Genomic DNA, 18,707 nt, shown 5'->3' with positions numbered 1-18,707 from the left:
ACCGGTTCTGAGCCAGTGGGGGGCTGGGCGGCCTAGCCTGCCTCTTCCCCCGCTTCATGTGGAGGGCTCGGACAGCTGGGCCGGCCTTTCCCCTCGTGAATGACCGGGAAACACATTCCACACCCGCCCGCCCTGGCAGGCCGACCCAGGCCCCGCCTCCCCTCTGGTGCGTGCGGGAAGCCACGCCCCTCCAGGGCCTGGGGTAGCAGCTCCAGGATCGGCACGGAGGGCAAGCACCCTCGTTCCAGTCTCCACCTACCCGCCGGCCCCGCTCCAGGCCCAAGGCCTCTCACGCACGGGGACACGCTCACCGGCTGTACATTTATTCAATGCAGATTATTTACAGAAACAATGGCTGGGGCGGACACCAGACTCCCCTCTCCCACCCTTCGGCCAGCTCTCAGTTCTGCAGAGGTGGGGTCGGGGGAGCTGCTGAGCCCAGGAGGAGGCCGGCAGGACCCTCCACCCCCGGGGTCCTCGGGGGAGCAGGAGGACAGAGCCAGCACTACAGTACCGTGTCCCGCCGCGGCAGCAGGCCCCTCCACCTTCAGGCCAAGCCCTGCGGGAGGGGCGCCTCTGCGGCCACTATGGGCTCCACACGTGGGTGGAGATGAGCGGCTGGCCTGTCCCCACCAGTGTTCCCCAGGGACACAGCAAGCTGGAGCCCCAGGTCTGATTCACAGACTGGGCGCAGGCTCACAGGTGGGTGTCCCAGCCTGGGCCCTGACCAGCCTCTTTGCCGGTCAAGACCCCTGGGGGCAGTAGTGTGAGTGGGGGTAGTGAGGGGAGGAGGCCCAAGAGGAGCAGGTGCATCCTAGTTCAGGAAAGGAGATTCTTGGGCCTGGCGCCAGGGGCCAGGGCTACCCTTGGGGGACGGCTTCAGCAGGCTCCCTTTGGTCCTTGGTAAGGCAGGCTCAGGGCCGCTCCTCCAGAGAGGGAAGGAGGTGTGGGCCCGAGGGGGACAGGGGAGCTGGGAGCTGCCAGCCTTGGGGGGGGGGGTGGTTCTTAGGCACAAGGAGCCAGGAAAGCTGGAGCTCTCGGAAGGGAGCTGGGAGTACATCCGGTTTCACCCTGACTCAGTGGACTGACTTGATTGCATGGGCCCGCTCCCTCCCTCGCTCCCTCACCCTGCCAGTGCTGCCCCTGGGGGAAGGCTCTTCCTAAGGCAGAGAGAGACCCGAGGTGGAGACCCAGCTAGGCCAGTTCAAGGCAAACAGAGCCCATGGCTGTGGCCCTGGGGAGGGCTGCGGGTGAATGGGGGCCTGACTGGAGCAGAACACAAGGTGCAAAAAAAAAAAAAAAAAGAAAGAAAGAAAGAAAAAAAAGATACCCAGGCATAAATAAACAAGGAGGGCAGGACTGACAGGGGCCGGATGGGGACCAGGCAGGAGGAAACCCCTTCTCCACCTGTGGCCGAGGCACCTTCCAGAAGCAGAGGCGCCCTGCGCAGGCGGGCAGCGGGCGGGTCAGACCCACTCCTGCAGGGAGCGTTTGCAGTAGAGCAGCACGCGCGGCGCGCCTTTGCGCTGCATCTGCACCAGCGCGTACGCCAGGCCCAGGATGCACAGCAGCAGCAGCAGCGGCACCAGCACCATCACCACGTGCACCGTCCGCGCCACCTCCTCCATCTGCACCACCACGCGGCTGCCCCCGTCCTCGTCCTGGTCAGCACCTCCTCCGAAGTCCCCCTCCCCGCCCCCCGCACTGTCCTCCCCGCCGCCGTCATCGCCATCCGGCCTGGGCTCCGCACCCCCGTCGGGGTTGAAGGGCTGCCGGGCCACATCCGGCCATCGGGGTCCTGGCTCCGCTTGCTCCTGGCAGCCCATGAAGTCCCGCAGGATGGACTTGGGGTAGCCAGGCTCCATGCGCAGGCGCTCGTTGTCGAATTTCCAGTACTTGCTGCCCTTGTAGAAGTAGGTGTAGGCTGTGGGGGCAAGCAGGCCAGAGTGGCTTCAGGCTGCAGGGCCCCAGGGCAGGAAGCTGTCCTTCTCAGAGCACCTGCACCCACCCCCCAACAGGAGCCAGACTGGGGCTCAGAGGGGTCTGGGTCAAGGGCACAGCTACCCTCCCCAGCTGATAGTGACCAGTGCAGGATGTGTAGAAGGGTCCAGTAGCCTGCTGGACTGGGGGCTGCCATCAGGGAGCCCTGCCCTCCCAGCGTTGCCCTGATGCCACGCCAGAGAGGCCACTGTGTGCTTGAGGCCACCCAGCCACCCCACGTGGACCTGGAGCGGAACTCCCTGCTGCCTCGGACTAGCTCTCTAGCCTTGGGCATGCTGCCCGCTCCCATCAACACCAGGCAGGGCCCGGCTTGTAGCAGGGGCGAGTCTGTGCTCTGTGGACCACGAGACAGAGCAGCTGCAGAAAGAAGTGCTCACACCCAGAGGCCGTGTGGCCAGCCTCAGTGCCGTGGGCAAGGCCAGCAAGGGCTCCCTGACCTGAGAGCCCTGCCCTGAACCCCAGAACCAGGGATCCTGGGTTTTCCCCACTGTACCAGGCACACAAGAGCCTGCAGAAGAAAAGTAACAGCCACAGCTCCCTGGAGCTCAGGTATATGACAAGACACCAGGGTTATCATCCGGGTGGATAAGCAACACCCCCTGGGGGGTCCTCACCCCTAATGTTTAGAGCTGAGCCCACCCCCCTCAGGCTCAAGGCTCCCCAAGGACTGTCTGGGGGCCAGTGGGGCTCGGGGCTCTGGCTGGACACAAGCAGGTCTGAGCTGGAACAAAATCCACAGCCGATCACCAGCTGTGTGACATGGGCACTACTCAAGCTCTCTGGTTTAGTCTGCCTGTCCATCAGACGGGTTGGCACTGATGTGGGGAGGGCCAGGAGGTAATGTCAGGAAGCCCCCAGCCCAGGGCTCCCACACATGCTGTCCCCATGCTGGATGCCCTTGGGCAGGCCCTGTAGTTCTAAACACACAGGGGGCACAGTAAGTGCTGGGCAGCCCGGGAGGGACTGGCTCGTACCTGCATCATTGCTCAGGAAGGCCCCTTTGGGGGAGGCTGGAATCCCCTGCCAGACACTGATGGGCTTGGGGTAGCCGGGGTCTCCGTGCTGTGTCTCCTCGTTGAAGCGCCAGTATCTGTAACCAAAAGCACCAGGCCGTGAACCTAGAGACCCTGCGTGGGCTGGGCCCACTCCCCACAGGCAGTGTGGGCTCTCTGGGGAGGCCTGGGGCTGGGTGGGCGGGGCCTGCTTAGGACCTGCTCACCTGTCCTCTTGGAAGAAGAAGGTGTGGCCTGTGGGCTCCCACCAGATGGCCGTGTCGATGCGGTCGTATGGGATGCCCAGGCCATAGCTGGTCAGTGGCTGCGGGTAGCCGGGCTCCAGGTTGGCTTCTCGGAAGATCCAGTAGCGATCACCTATGGGAAGGCCAGAGGCAGGGTGAGCATGGGCTTGGGGCTGAGGGCTGTGTGTGCAGAGGGGTTGCGGGGGCCATACTGGCTCACCAAATTCATTCACACCTGTGGTGGAATGAGAAGGCCATGCCAAGATGGCTGCTGGCAAGAGCCTGCCTGGCAACAGAGCCTGCCTGGCAACAGGCTGTGATTGGTTAGGGCATACACTGCCCCTTGACCGGATTGGCTGCCTTGCCTATATAAGCTGCTGTACCAACTGAAATAAACGAGTCTGCAGACTGCTTGCCTCTGGCCTGCTTTCACCTGACTCCTGGAGTCTGTGTGGTGACTCCGCACCTCTTGCCCCACCACGCTTTCTCAGAACAAATCCACCTCAACACACACCCACTGCTGCCCCCAATACACAAAACCACACAATGGCTATGTGGCAGGAGTCGCACCTGCAACACACGCACTCCCCCACGTGTCCAGGTCACCTGCTCATGTGCACTGTGTGAACATCTAGACATATAGTTACTGTACAGACAGGGACAGGTGGCCTGCGGGGCCTCTGCCCTCAAAGTGCATGGCCAAGGGCCCCTCAGCCCTGTCCTTACAGGGCTCCTGGCTGGAGACCCAGCCCACCCACGAGGCAGGTGCTGTCTCTGAAGGCTCTACCCTCCTGTGGACTGGAGCAAGTGAGGCCGAGCCCATGAGTTGCAGAAGATGCTCAGATCCTCACGCCGATCCTCACGCCAATCAGGGCGGCCTCTGTCCACCTCCCTGTCCCCGCCTTGCTGCCAGGGACACTCAGCCCTGTCCCAGGAACCCCTTTCTCCCAGAGAGCCCAGCGCCCTCCTGCAGCTCCCCCTCTTCCCCCAGGACCGGCTGGGTCTGAGGTCAGGGCAGGAAGGCTGCCTGGCACCCGCCCCCACCTGCCCCAGCTCACCTTTGAAAAAGACAAAACGGCCATCTTGGCGCTCGTAGGCGGCGCTGATGTCACTGGGCAGCCCCCGCCAGAAGTGGCCGATGGGCATGGGATAGTTGTCCAGGACGCGGTTGTGCCGGACTCGCCAGAACCAGCGGCCCTGGGGAGGGGCATGGGGATGAGCGGGCGGGGTGCACCCAGTGCTGGGACTAGGAGAAGCCTGCCCTCTCGGGTCACTGAGACAGATGGACAGTAGCAGGGGGATAGCCCTGGGCTGGGGGTAGGCTCCTGGGCTTGCTGTGGGACCCTGAGCCGGGCCCTGGCTTGCTTCTTCTGGGTCCAGGGTCTGCTCTGAGAGGGAGGTACAGGGTGCCCAGCAGGCGCTGGGGGTTGGGGGAGGCCAGGGCAGGGCAGGGCCAGACCTTGAACACGAACATCTCCCCGCGAAGCATGGCCACCGTGTCAAAGTCGCCATCGCAGATGTTGGGGCCATACTGGTCGGGCCGCTCTGTGGCTCGGGGCTGCGCTGGGGGCCCTGGCTTTGGGGGCCGCTCTGGCTTCCCCCGTGGAGGTGATGGCTGGGGGGGCCTAGGAGGCCGGTGGTCTGGACGGCCTGGTCGCCGGGCTGTCACAGTGGGGAGAGGCCGGGTGGGCTGCGGTTGACCGTCTGGGGTGCCTGCAGAGAGGTGGGGAACAAGAAGAGAGGGGGCAGCTCAGGGACCTGGCCAGGATGGCTGGTGCCCCACTCAGAACCCTGGGACCCCCAGCCTGGAGAGACCTGTGCCCAGTGGCAGGCCTGATTGTCCATGATGCTCAGGGGACCTAAGTGCTGCTCCACACACAGCCTGTCCACGGCCTCCCCTCACTGGGCCTGGGTTACTCTGCCTCTCAGGGACACGCCCTAAGGGGACGCCACCTGCTCAGGGCTCTGGCACCTCACGTCTCCAACTTGGCCCCAGGTATTAGCACAGAGAGGGGTGTCTGCCAAGGGCCCAGCTGGGTGGGCACTGCTAGCCCCTGGGAGGGCCTGGTCACAGCACAGGCCCCCTCGACACCTCAACTGGGGGCTTTCTCGGGTGGGGCCTGGCCCAGGGGAGTGACCTGCCTGAAAGTCACTGGGAAGTGAAAAACCAGACAGGGAAGAGCCCGTGACAGGCGGGGGCTTGGAGGAGATGGGTCCTGGGTCCCCCAGGGTCCCCTTGGTCTGAAGAGAAAGGAGGGCCCCAGGCTGTTCCAATGAGGGCTGAGTTCGGGGTGCGTCAGCCAGCCCTGGGTTTGACTTCTAGCAACAATGGTGTGGGCAAGTCACTGGGCCTCCGTGGGCCTCAGTTTCCGCATCTGGAGAATGGGGCTGCATCGAACCCTGCCTGGTCCTGCTGAGTCCAGAGCAGGCAGGCGGGGCGCGCTGGGGCAGCCCACTCACCATACAGCTGCTGGATGCCGCGGAGGTCGTCCTCGGGCAGCTGGAAGTTGTCCGTGTCCATCCACTGGTAGAACGGCGCCATGATGGCACTGGGGTTGCTCGAGTGCTCCAGCCCCAGTGCGTGGCCCAGCTCGTGCACTGCCACCAAGAACAGGCTGTTCCCTGCAGTGGGGGTCGGGCAGCGGGGTCAGCACTGGCTGGTCCCGAGATCCAGCCACCAAACAGCCTGCTCCTGCTTCATTCTTGGAAGAAGAGGCTGAACTGCGCTGACTTCTGGCCTCCATTTTCCCATCTGAGAAATGGGTACGGCGACCCCTTCCCTTTCAAGTGCCCTTAGAGATGGGGAGACAACAGACAGAGGGCAAGTGCTATCCTCTGGAGACCTGCGCAGGGAAGCTGTCCCCTGCCAACTCAGCTGCATGGATGGGGTACACCCGGCTCCGGGTCTGCCTGCCCCACCTCCACCCTGGCTGGCCGTTCTCACCATGCAGGTCAGTGCTGGAGGAGGTCCAGGGCTCATCGGCGTCGAAGTGGGTGTCCCCGCCCAGGCCGGGGCCGGGGAAGTACGCGTGGGCCAGGAAGCCCCCAGTGCCATCGAAGGGTGAGCTGTCACCATGGAAGCCGGAGGCGAACAGCACCATGATGTCGGCCTCCCTCTGGCGCCGCAGCCGGATGTCCTCGTAGGGCACCTCCTGGAAGACCAGGGGCGTGGCCTGCTCCCACACGCGGAAGGCCCTGCGCACGGCCTCCATCGAGTGGTACCAGCCCAGCTTCTCTGTGTAGTTCTGGATGCTGCGGGATGGGACGGGAGACAGACAAGTGAGTGGGCTCCCGGCAGGATGCACTGTTAGCGCACTCTGGTGCCGTGAGGACTTCGGCTGGGCAAACCCAGGGAGGTGCTAAGGTACCGAGAACTGGGCTGGCCTTGTGGTTTTAAGAAAGACACCAGGTCAGTAACGGTGCAGGTGCTGCGTGGCTGGCGGACGGCCCAGGACGTGGGACGTAAATAGCTGAGGGCCGGGAAACATGGGCCACGCACTTCTGAGCCCTGGGGCCAGGGTCGGGAAGACCCGAGGTCAAGTTGCTTGATCTTGGGCAAATGACTTAGTCTCTCCAGATTTGTTTCTCCATCTGCAAAGTGGGAAAACGGGGGGAGGGGTGGGACTTTCTTCCGGGGTCCTACGATGCTCGCATGGAGTAAATCAGGAGGAACACACAGCCCAGAGGCTGCACCTGCTCTGGTGCCCTGGGCCTGCAGTCACCCATACAGATCGGACAAAGCCAGGACTGGCTCCCAGGGGCTGGGTGGACCAGGGGTTCACTCCGGGGACTCAGGGCTAAGCCATCATGGGAGCTGCACTTCCTTGGCAGACGGCGCTTCTCCATGTAGTTCTGAAGGGGAGCCCTTGGAGACCGCCACACAGCTCCAGGGGTCCCACTAAAGGCGTCAGCGGGGAGGAAGGTGCCCAGACTATGGTTTCTGCGGGCCACTTGCTGCCTTCCTGCACCCCAGACCTGCTCTGCCCTTGACCTTGATGGTGTAGGAGCCCATCTGGACTGGGTGAGGCCGGCCCTGGGTGCCTGGCGGGTGGGAGGCAGGAAGAACAGAGTGGAAGCAGCTCGAAGGGGCCCGACCCTGTCTAGAGGGAGACTGGCTGGAGCGTGTGCGGTCCCATCAGCCAGGGAGCAGGTGGGGGTGTCCAGGCTGGGACAGGAAGCCTGAGGGGCTGAGCCGGTAGAGAGAGGGGAGTCGCCTCCCCCCGCAGCCGCCTACCTGAACGTCAGGTGGTTGTTGCTCCACTTCCTGCCGGTGAGGGCGTAGCGTTTCCGCCTCCGCCGCAGGTTGGCTTTCACGTGCACCCCGAACTGGTCCGGCACCCCACAGCGGGGCCGCTTCATCCACCTGGGGTGCGGGCACCAAAGGACGAGCTCAGGGCTTCCTGCTGCTTCTTCCAGGCAGCCCCTCTTGGCCCCTGCCTCCCAGCTGCCCCTCCTATGGAAGGCTCTCGGCTTTGGTTTCTGGTAAAACAGGCAGAGCGAGCCTGCACGGGATGAGAGCCAGCAAGTGGCTCGGCAAAGGCGAGGGCTCAGCTCACCAGCCAGCGCCCCGGAGGCCTCCAGCCCTTGCCATGTCAGGCCCCCTCGCCTCTGTAACATTCAAGGCAAGGCCTCCTTGCTAGGAATCCCATCCCGGGCTTGTGCATGCACCTCCCGTGGCAGACATCACCAATCAATCCCTAAGTCAAGCCTGGGTTCGTCCTCAGCAGCTTTCTTAACACAAGGCACAGGCAGCCACTCCGACCAATCAGAGCTGGCACGGAGGGCCAAACCGCTGGCCAGCTCTTCTCTAGGCCACTCTGTCCTGGGAGCACCATGTCCCATGCCCTCCTGAGAGCAGGCTGGGAGGCAGGCGCCCCTGGCGTCTAGGAGGGGGGACTCACGCCTTAGTCTCTTCGTCAAGCACCCCGGTGACGGGGATCCCGTAGAAGCGCTGCATCTCCGCGAGGGCCGAGGCCAGGATCTGGGCGGAGCGCAGGGTGGACATGTGGCGGCTAGGCTGGGGCAGGTAGCCGTAGAGCCGCAGCCAGTTCTGCAAAGAGGCGTGACCCTGTTAGCAGTGCAGGCACTGTGACGTCCAAACATGCCCAGCCTGCACCCGACCACTTCTCACCGCCTGGACCACCATCACCCTGCCCAGCAGCCACCACATCCTGCGGGGTGATGGGGGGGTGGGGCCTGCACCCGCACCCCTGCTTCCATCTTCCTTATTATCTGTTCTCAGCCAAGAGGCTGCCAGGACCCCAGGGCGGCTGGGCATGCTTCTGCCTCAGGGCCTTTGCACATGCTGGTTCTGCCTCACACTGTGCTCCGCCTGGGGTCTCTGCTTCAGCAGCCCCTTCCTCGAGTGCTCTGACAACATCGTGGGAGGTCCTGCTGTCTCCCATGTGGAGCCCCAACTCTTCCAAGGCCTCACAAACAGAAACACCAGCTGTTAGGACAAGAGCTGCAGATTCGTGCCCCCTCACACGGGACACCAAAATGTTAGGGAAAAAGTTGTAGAACAGAGAGGAGGCAGTGCACGAATTTACAGCCAGACCGAATTTATTCAAAGAAAATCAATCCGCAGAGGTGGGTGACCAACTGCCTGTGTGTGCAAGATGGAACACGTGGCGGAAGGTGCCGACCCCCAGGTCAGGACGGCGAGGGCGAGGGCTGGGGTGGGGGTCGGGGGCAGCAGGCGGAGGGGAATTCCAGCAACTGGGAGGGGGCATGGGAACCTGGAAAATAATGCAGGGTGGGGTATGAAGGCAATAGAGTGTGAGACCCAATTGAGTTTCAAGGGCAAGGAATACGTTCCAGTTTATCTCCTTTGGGCAATGAGGGAGGATGGCTGAGGCTTATGTCCCTGTTCCATCACCAGCCCCTTGGCACTGCCCGTAAAGACCCTAAACCTCCCGGAAGGAGTGGGTGGACGCAGGCACCCTCCCTGCTCCGAGCGCTCTGCCGCCAACTCTGGGCCTCGGAACAGAGAGCGGGGTGCTGCTGGGGTGAGATGTGAGGGTGTGCACCCTGGGACAAGCGTTTCGTTTTCCCCACCCCCAGCACTTGCCAGGCAATCTTCCCGTCTGTCCGTCCGCTTGCGGACCCTCTGCGAGCCAGGTGGGGGCCGCAGGATGTCACCTGAGGTGCCCTGACCTGCAGGGGCTCCCCCTCCTGTGCTCTTGCTGGGAGGCCCGGGGCATGCACAGAGCACAGACTTCACGTGCAGGACAGCGTGGCGGCCCCAGGCAGAGGGAGGCAGGGCTGAGTCATGGCAGTTAGGGAGACTCCACCCTGCGCACCCCATGTCCGCAGGGCCACACGGTGAGGTGGCTTCCCCCCCTTCAGGAAGGCAGTGAGCAGAGTGAGCAGAGGCCGGCGCTGCCGTGAGTCTTGGCCATACACACCTGCACCCTTCCCACATTCCTAGCCCACCCCTGCGTCTCTGCTCTCAGAGCAGCTTTGCAAGGGGAGGGCTGCACCCGAGGGCCCACGAGGCAGCGAGGCAGACGGACCCCCTGGTTGCTCTGGACTGACAGCCACATGTCAGCTGGCCAAGTCTCATCCAAGTCCCCAGACACCCGTGCACTGCCCTGGCACCCGGCCAGGCCCTCGGCGCGCACAGCTGGGAAGGTAGCTTCCCGAAGCCGCCGTGTTGCAGACTGAGACCGGGCCCCAGCTTCCAGGCGTCTGGGGACCCTGGGAAACAGCCACTGAGCAGCACGGCAGAGGTCCAGGGCTCAGAAACAAATGTCGGCTCCGGTGGCAGACAGGGCTGGGGCAGATCCAGGCCTGCCCCGTGAGGTGTGACCCGGCATGCGTGCCTGCGCCCCAGGCTGCATCAGTATGGGCGGAGACTGCACAGGAGCACCTGCCGTGCCTCACGGGGCCCTGCAGGGCTTAGTGGGAAAGTGCCCAACGAATACACAGTGACAGAGACCACAGGGGCCTGGGTGGCTGTCCCTGGAGAGGGCAGCCGGCCCTTTGCTTGACCAAAGCCGAAGAGACCTAGCTTCCCGTGTCTGCTGATCATCCAGATCCCAAAGGGGACCCAGCACAGGGCAGCTGGGGGGCCCGGGCTCCTCCCCTCAGCTCCAGCAGACCCTGGTAATGCGCTGGGCACCACCCCTGCTCTCCCCCTGGCCTCCCGCATGGAAACCTCCCCAGCAGCCGCCGTAGGAGATGGGAGGCGTGGACCCAGCACCTTTACTGGATGTGGCTTTTCCTGCAGATGCTGGGTGAGGTGGGAAGGGCGAGGCCCTGGGCTCCAACAGCTCTACTGGGAGAGGGGCCCTTGGAGGTAGGGGTGCGGCTGGGCAGGCAGGGACAGCGAGGGCACCTCTACATCGCCTATTTGCATAAGGTAAAAATATCTCAGCCAGAGTTCGCAATCAGAGGCCTCCAGGGCTGATTAGCAGCGTCTGCAGAGGCTGGGAGGGCGGGCGCGGCGGGGGCCCGGGAAGGGAGGGGGCGCCTGCCTGCAGTGAGGGTCCCAAGGGTGCCTGTGGACCCGCCCTTCACTGCCTCATCCTCTCTGCCTCCTGGTGACAAGACCCTCACAGCCACCGCTGGGTGGAGAGCCGTGGGTTGCACACTGGGGGCAGCCCTAGGGCAGTGCGGGAGAGGTAAGCAAAGCCATGGCCTTGGCTCTGACCCCAGCTCTGGATGACAAGGCGCCGCCAACCAGGCCTCCTGCCTCACTCTGGCACACACGTGCTCAGGGTGGCTGAATGCCAAGTGCCATTAAATTTGCCGGGGCAGCGGCAGCCACCACCCACAGGGCCTTGGGCTTTGTCCTTTCCCCTGGGGCCCGGAAGAAGTTCCCTGTCACCTCACTGCTGTGAGCTGCGCCAGGCTGGGGGTGGGAAAAGAGCACAGGACAGGGGGCACAGGTGGGGCTTAGGTGGCAGTGACCAAGGTCGCGACCTGCTGCTCCCCCAGTGGGGGAGGGGCTGTGTCCCAGCCCCCGCAGTGCCTACTGGTGACTCTAAGGGCTGTCCTTTCCCTCCCTGTCACCTAGTCTCCCAGGAGGGTGAGCCACACAGGGCAAGTTTATTTCTTAGGCTGGGGACCGAGGCTCAGGTTGCTAAGTGGCCGCGCAGGGCCCAGATTAGAACCAAGGCTGCTTCCTCTTGTTTGACGCCCCCGGCACCTGCAGCCCAGGGTTAGGGGGCTGCTGCAGGAGACTGCCCACTGTGGCTCTCTCAGCCACTTCTCCCTGGGCTTCAGACAAGCAGATGCGGGGGCCCAGGGAGTCAGAAACCTTCTGGCCCTCAGGACAGACACGGAAGCTAGGTCTGGCCTGGGCCAAGCTGTCCATTCCCATCTCATTTAATGCTTACAACCATGTCTGATAAAGCCATGACCATCCCCAACTCGGTTCAGAGAGGGTGAGCGGCCAGCCCGAGGCCACACGGCTGATCTGCACTAGAACCAGGGCTTGTAGGCAGTGCTACCGGGCCAGCCCGTTTCTGAACTAGCACAGGCCCCTCCTGGCCTGAGGCTGGGGACGCTGGGCTCTGGCCCTTTCCAGGAAGGGTGCCCAGCGCAGCACCAGGGGAATGTCATGCGCCCACGTCTCCGGCTGTGTCTGAGCGCCAAGCAGAGCCTCCGCTCGCCCTCCCCGGGGACTGCAGAGACAATCCCAGACAGGCAGGCCAGCGGGGAGGAGCAGCCGCCAGATCAATACTGTGCAGGCCGTGAGGGTGCGGGGGATGGGCGCAAGCCCTTATCAAACTCTGGGTCGGGCAATCTCCACTGGGCTGTTTTGCCTCTGTCACCCAAGTTCTCTGCAATCCGAGCAGCACTGGGCAGCTTTGCCCGACAAGGCACAAAAGACGTCTTGTCAGGGCCACTGGGAGGCACCCAGCCCCAGGCCTCTCAGGACTGTGGGAGGGAGGGCTCACACATCACCAGCAGCAGGGCCGTGGCCAGAGCAGGTGCTCAACGGGACGAGGTCCACGGGGGCAGAAGACCCCGCGAGAGGCAGAGCTTGGACTGTCCAGGTGCCCACCCACCAGGTGGCCCTCGGTGCCATCAGCCACCACAGCTGGGAAGGACCCAGGGGGCTGGCACCCCTGCAGCCCATCCCGCCTTGGGCAGCAGCAACAGCAAGGGCTTCCCGGGCTTGCCTGGGGCCCATCCACTGCAGATGGCTAAGGCGACCTCTCGGCCTCAGCTCGGCTCTTTCCTGTTCCCTACTCTGCAAATGGAATGACGGGACAGGCCACGCCCCCAAGCCGGACAAGGAAGCAGGGCCGGAGCAGGCCCTCCACACCATTAGACAGCATTCCTAAGACACACCTGCTTATCTGGAGCTTAGCTCTGCCTCCCACCATGGGTCTTAAAAAGACAGGGTCAGGCGGGGGCGGGGACTCGGAGGCAGGAAGGAGGCGGGTGTCCTGGGTTCCTGCCACTTCTTTACAAGGAGGTGGCTGTCCTACCCGCCCCCACACTCCTTAACCTGCAGGAAAAAACAAAGGGTCTCTTGGTCAGTGGGCGGGGTGAAAGGAGGCCTCTGTTTGCCCTGAGTTTCAGGGTTGGCCGAGGGCCAGGCCTTGGGGCCTTACCTGGAAAGTGCATGCCGATGCCAACCTGGGGCAGCCTGCAGGGCAGGCCCTCAGGGGCAATTCTGGCCCCACCCCTAACCTGCCACCTGGCTCAACCCAGCCAGGAGGCCTTTAACCCAGCGTGGGGGCGGGGAGCTTGAACTCCAGCTCTGCAACTCCCAGGCTGGGGAATCGGGTAATTCCCGTCACCCTCTTCTATCCCATGGGACGGCAGCACCTACACTCTGGGAGGTCCAAACTAGGGTTCACGGGCTCTGCTCCCGACTCCAGCTTCCTGCGAAAGCTCAAGTCAGTCGGCCGGGAGACCTGGATTGAGTTCCCGGCTCCTCCCTCTGCCTAAGGCTGGGCCTGCTGCAGGCCTCTGCTGGGAGTGATAAGAGCTCTTTCGAATAACGAACGCCCTCTCTGTCCCGGACAAAGGCTAAGCAGATCCCCACCCGCGGAACACATCTCCACGCTCCAAGGCAGAGCTGGCTGGGGCTTTGCCCCGCCACACAAGTTTTGGGATGATGTTGATGCCAACTTTGATCTGAGCTGAAAAAGCACTGAGGCCCCACAGCAAGCGCCACAGCTGGCCTCTGGCTGCAGCCAAGCTCCCAGCCGGGCAGAGGGAACACCGGATCATGGAGGAGCAGCCAGAACCCCTCGCCATGCGGGCAGGGGCTCTTCCATGCCTGTGCTGTCACCATTCTGAGTCGCCATCTGTGATCTGGGCAGGGGAGGAGGGTCTTCCCTGGGGAGGGCGGGGGTCTGGAGAGTTTCTATGTCCTTTCCTCTCCACTTGCAGGGCTGTTTTGTAAAAAGCCCCGACCTTCTTTGGGGTGGGGACAAGGAAGGTGTTTGCGTCCAGGGGTCTGGCCGAAACCTGGCTTAGACACGCAGCGTGCACAGGGCTGCTCTCTGAAAGGCGGCTGACTGGCTGGACCCCAGGGCAGCCCACACACAGGGACCTGGCAGGGGCTGGTGTGAAAGGCACGGACCAAGCAGATCCCGAGCGGACCAGCCCCGTCTGGGTCTTAATAGAGGGCCCAGAGATGCAGAGTGTAAGCAGCAAGAGGGGAACAGGAAGGAGAGAGGATTCACTCCTGTAGGTTCCGGGTGACAAGGCCCTGACATTGGCCCCCTTTTCCTCCCATGGCCGCCTCCCTCTCCAAGGAAGTGTGAGTAGAGATGGAAGCCCAGGAGACCGGGGGGTGGGGCCCAACAGTCAGACCTGCAGGTCAGGAAGAATTCAGGTTAAAAACCCCCTCACTCTGCTCAGCTGGGAACAAGGGACAAGGAAGACACGAGTCTGTTCAGGGAAGACAGGTGACGGAGCAGTGGCAGCACACCTGTGAACTCCGAGCCACCTGCACAGGGCCTGCGTGTGGAGGGGGTAGAGACAGCGGGACAGAGACCAGAAAGGGGCCGGGGCCTGTGCAGTGGCTCCAGTCCAGGATGGCTGGAGACAGGGCCAGGGCATAGTAGCTCAGCGGTGGCTGCCTCAAAGGAGAGCCCTCTCCGGGCCCAGGCCTGGCGGGTTGCAGAGGTCTGTAGGCTCCTGGCGTGTGTCAAGCTCCCCAATTCCTTAGCTTGGTGAGACCTCTGTGCTTTGCATGATGGGAGGGAGAGAGGGAGGGGAGGGGCTGGCTTCTGCTCAGTGCCAAGCTCTTGGGTGCAGTCCCAGCCAGGACCTGACCAGAGGCCTGGAGCTGCAGGGATGCCGGGGCAAATCTAGGGGAGGGAGGCTCTGACACAGGGTGCAGGCCAGCTCCAGCGGTCTCTGAGGCTGGAACGTGCAGACCCCAGACTGGGGACAGTTCTCCCACAGCCCCTTGGCAGGCAGGCTGAGGTCGCTAGTGTCTTTAGGTCCAGAGCTGGCCAGACCTGCTGAGACTCCAGCCTGTACCCCAAAGCCAGCTCCAGGAGCAAGAAGAGTTTACCTATCTCTAGCCCTGTCTCCGCTCCGGCCTCCAACACGTTCCAGAATCTCTCCCAGCCACAGCCTCACCGGAGTGTCCTCCGGGAGCAGCAGCACAGGTGCATCACAGACTCCGGAGCCGGGACACCCTGTCTGCAGCCTCGGTGCCACCGGGCTCGCTCTTCTCCCTGGAGGGTGGCGCGCAGGTGGGGTGTGTGTGACAGGACTGCAGAAACAGAGGGGGGACAGCAGGAAGCCACAGTTCCCAGAGCCCCAGCTCCAGCCAGCCAGGATGGTCCATTGATTGCTCCCGTGCAGCACCACCTTCCCTAGGCAGATTACACATGCAGGGGTGGGTCTGTGACTCGCAATTCTTGGGTATCCCGTGCCAGAATGGCACGTGAGCCCCAGCACTCGGGTCACAGGCTGAGAGGCAATGACCATGACCACCAGCAGGAGCTGACCAGCCTGTGTGATGGGAGTGGGAGGGCAGCCTCCTGCCAGGGCCTGGCTCCCTGCAGCTTGCCCTGCTGGCCAGTGAGGGAGGGCAGAGCAGGTGGGGAATGGGCTGGGGGTGTAACTCGAGCCTGGGAGGAATTCCCTGCCCTTCCTCCACGCTTTTATTAAAGTAGGGCGGGGAAGGGGCAGGCTTCCATCGGAAAAATCTCCCAGGCAGATGGGAGAGGTGGGGGAAACCACGGGGGGGGGGGGGTTTGGGAGGCAGCTCCAGGGCTGCAAATAGCAACCGTGCTCAGGCCCGCGGCCACCGGGCAGGGGCGGCTCCAGGGGGGTTCTCGCTCCCCACTCCCAGCTCAATCCTCTCTCCTCTCCGGAGCAGGGGGCAGGGGCTTCGAAAGAGAAGTAATCGAGAAGATCCTGGGAGGCAACGAATTGGCGCTAGGGGACTCCACGGCGAAGGCTGCACCGGCTCTGCGCCGGGAGGCCGAGCTTGGTCACCCCCAGGACCAATCCGGGGGGGCGGAGGGCGGGCCTTAGGGACGCGAGACGCGCTTCCAGAGAAAAGAGGCGCGGAGTCCACCCTTGGATCCAGGCTTTAGCGGAGGAAGCGCCAGGGGACACAGGGTCTCTCCTTCGGACCCCAGCTCGGGGTGGAAAGGCTTCCGCGCCGGAGGGAGACAAAGTCGCCAAGCGCCCTGGCAGCCCCAGTCTGTCGCGGCGGCGGCTCGCTCCCCTCCCCCCTCGCCGCCGGCCGCACGGTGTCAGCCAGACCCAAGGCTGCCCAGGCAGGAGCGCAGCCCGGCTCCGGCTCCGCCAGTGGTTCCCCCAGAGCCGCCCCCTCCCCACTGCCAAGAGCGCCACGCGCGCCAGCCGGGCTCTCTAGGAATCAGCTGTGCGAGAGGGCAGGAAGGAGGGGAGGCAAGAGCAGGGGGCGGCGGAAGCGGCTCCCGGGACTCAGGCTGGGGCGCGTCGGTGCTCAGCGTAGGACGGTAGAGGTGCGAGCCCTAAGACCCCCAGGGTTGGGGCAGAGGTGCGCGCAAGGGACAGCCGACAAGGGGCAGCCTGCCGGGTCTCTTGTCTTCCTCCCCCTCCTTCCTCGTCACCCCCCTAGCACCTGGGGCGGGAGAAGGGCGCGTCTCCACTCCCCCGTCTCCAGGACTACGTCTGCGGGCCTGGCTCCCCCCTCGCCCAAGCCCCAGCTCCGCGGCAAAGAGGCAGGGCGGGGGTCCTTACCTCGGCATGGACTTCTGCGTCCTCCGCCGCCGCGCCGCGGCCCAGGCAGCCCAGGAGCGCCAGGAGCAGTGGCAGCAGCCGCGGGCGCGCCACCGCCTCCCTGCAGCCGGGCCGTCCGGGTGCGCCCCGGTCGCTGCCCATGCTGTCGGTGCACAGCCCCGCACCGAGGGCGGCACGGGAGGCTCGCTCTTCGCGGGCACTCGGAAACTTGCGAAGCTCCCTGGCTCCCGGCCCGGCGGGCGCGCGGCGGACCTCTGGCTCCTGGTCCCCGCCGGAGCGGCTGAGGTCCCCACGGCAAATTCTCAAGCCTGGGGAGAATTAGGCAGGACAGGTCCGGGCGCGCGGAGCCCGCCTGCGGGAAAGAGGTCCGGCCGGAGCTGCCCGCCGCGGAGTCAGTCCCGCAGGCTCGGCGCCTAGCGCCCGGGGCCCGGCTCCTGAGAGCAAGCGCAACTCCGGAGCCTTTGTCTGGCTCAGCGCTCCGGCCGCCCGGTCCCGCGGCGCCCCCTGCGCGCCCAGCTCCCTCTGTCCATGCCCGGGGCCGGGCGCTGCCCGGAGCCCGCGCCTCCTGCGCGGGGACTCGGCTCCGCGCCGCGACCAGCAGGGCCCGGGTCGTCACGCAGTCCCGGGAGGAGGCGCAGGGAGCCAGCCGGAGCGAGCGAGCCAGAGGGCGCCCGACGTCCCCGGCGAGTTCGGCGCGGCTCCGGGCGCTCCCAGCCCTCCTCCCGGCGCGCCGCGGCCGCCGCCGCTCTTAAAGGGCCAGTGCGCGCTCGGCGCACCGAGCCGGCGGGGGTCGGGGGCGGGACCCAAGCCCAAGGTTTCCCAGCAGCAGGTGCTAGCCGCGGAGCCCCGGCAGGTGGGCGGCTCCTTTACTCCTCCCCGCGGGCGGGAAACCTCCACAGCCCACCGCGCGCCGCTCGCATCCTGGCTTCCTGGGAGCGGGTTGATCTCCGAGGCGACACTCCGCGGAGCGAGAGCGCACGGAAGGCGGGTGGTCTGCCCGCGGGGAGAAGTGAGGACTCTTCCTCTCGCAGGGTGATGGGGGGCAGGGGTGGGGGGGATACAAGCCAGAGGGGGCGTGACAGAGGGTCGGGGGAGGGATCCAGAGGTCCTGTTTCAGAACAAACTGCAAATTGGTTTGTCCCGGATTTTTTTTCCCCTTCCCAAAAGCCCCAGGTGTATTTGGCCCTTTGGTGACTGCTCAGTCACCAAGTGAGGGGACGGGCGCCTCGAGTGCACGGTGCGGCGTCCAGGACCCAGCGGGATTACATAGACACGGTTCGAACCCCGCTTCTGCTTCTTACCTGCGGCGGGGGCGGGGGCACACGAATCTTTCTGGACCTCCATTTCCTCATCGGGAAGGAGGCGGAGAGAGGCTCCCGGTGCCTGGTCTGGCACACAGTAGGTGCCCAACCTTCGGCCGCCCTTGGCTGTCCCTGAGGTGGACCGTGAGGGCCGACCCTCCCTCGAAGCCTGGAGGGCTGGACGGAAGTCTGTTCTGGGGGAACCTTCGATCGGCTCCGGTGTGGATGCACCAGGCTCGCCGGGGGGTCTGGGCCGCGCGTGCAGACCAAGGGCAGCCCGGGGGGGGGGGGGGGGGGGCTGGGGCAGGAGGACCGCAGCCTCACAGCTTCTCTGCAGCCTAGGAAGTGAGCGCTTTCTTCCCAAGGGCTGTGCTCTCTGGGGCAGGCCTGGGTGCCCCGGAGGTGGGGAGACCTGGCAGCCACCCTGGAAATGGCCAGGTGGAGAAGAGCCCTAGCAGTGGGCCTTACCTGGCAGGGTAAGGGAGGAAAGCCTGGGGTGATTGCATTCCTTCGGGCTGCCTAATTACCCACCCCCACCCCCGGGGGGGAGTCCCTCATCTGGGGAACAAGTTTCTTTTTCTAAAAAAGATTTATTTATTTGAAAGGCAGAGTTACAGAGAGGTAGAGGCAGAGAGAGAGGCCTTGTTCACTCCCTAAATAGCCTCAACAGCTGGAGCTGTGCCGATCAGAAGCCAGGAGCCAGGAGCTTCTTCCGGGTCTCCCATGCGGGTACAGGGGCCCAAGGACTTGGGCCATCCTCTGCTGCCTTCCCAGCGCATTAGCAGGGAGCTGGATGGGAAGTAGAACCGGGACTTGAACCATAAGGGATGCTGGCACTGCAGGTGGCGGCTTTACTTGCTAGGTCACAGTGCCGGCCTTGGGAACTGGTTTCTTCATTCTCTACTTTGCAATTTCCTTTTGGGACAGTGGTCTTCAGGAATGGACAACAACAGGGCTGTCTCTGGGTAACTGCGTGTACTGGGGTCGGGGGAGCATTTGGCAGAGCT

General features: G+C 64.3%; 1 protein-coding gene across 1 annotated transcript; it reads right to left on the bottom strand.

Moving 5' to 3' along the window:
• Window positions 1-307: 307 nt before the first annotated feature.
• On the bottom strand, window positions 308-17,133 carry MMP15 (matrix metallopeptidase 15). The gene is made up of 10 exons (XM_002711548.6): window positions 16,400-17,133; window positions 8,140-8,288; window positions 7,473-7,601; window positions 6,183-6,490; window positions 5,699-5,860; window positions 4,698-4,951; window positions 4,297-4,435; window positions 3,221-3,371; window positions 2,976-3,091; window positions 308-1,924 (listed from the first exon to the last, which is right to left on the bottom strand). Exons 1-10 carry the CDS (start codon window positions 16,538-16,540, stop codon window positions 1,467-1,469), a joined length of 2,007 nt encoding a protein of 668 aa, XP_002711594.1. The 5' UTR covers window positions 16,541-17,133; the 3' UTR covers window positions 308-1,466.
• Window positions 17,134-18,707: the final 1,574 nt, after the last annotated feature.

This window comes from Oryctolagus cuniculus, chromosome 18, assembly GCF_051225735.1.
Source record: "Oryctolagus cuniculus isolate XC-2025 breed Fujian yellow rabbit chromosome 18, ASM5122573v1, whole genome shotgun sequence".
In the NCBI taxonomy this organism is placed as follows: domain Eukaryota; kingdom Metazoa; phylum Chordata; class Mammalia; order Lagomorpha; family Leporidae; genus Oryctolagus; species Oryctolagus cuniculus.
The sequence above is the reverse complement of the archived record's forward strand: the minus strand, read 5'-3'. Positions and strand labels throughout refer to the sequence as shown.

Coding starts and splice junctions, on each gene's coding strand:
- MMP15 (XM_002711548.6), bottom strand. CDS start 16,540: ATGGGCAGCGACCGGGGCGCACCCGGACGGCCCGGCTGCAGGGAGGCG. Junction 3,092..3,220: donor TTCTTCTTCCAAGAGGACAG/GTGAGCAGGTCC, acceptor TTTTGGTTACAG/ATACTGGCGCTTCAACGAGG. Junction 1,925..2,975: donor CTTCCTGAGCAATGATGCAG/GTACGAGCCAGT, acceptor TTGCCCCCACAG/CCTACACCTACTTCTACAAG.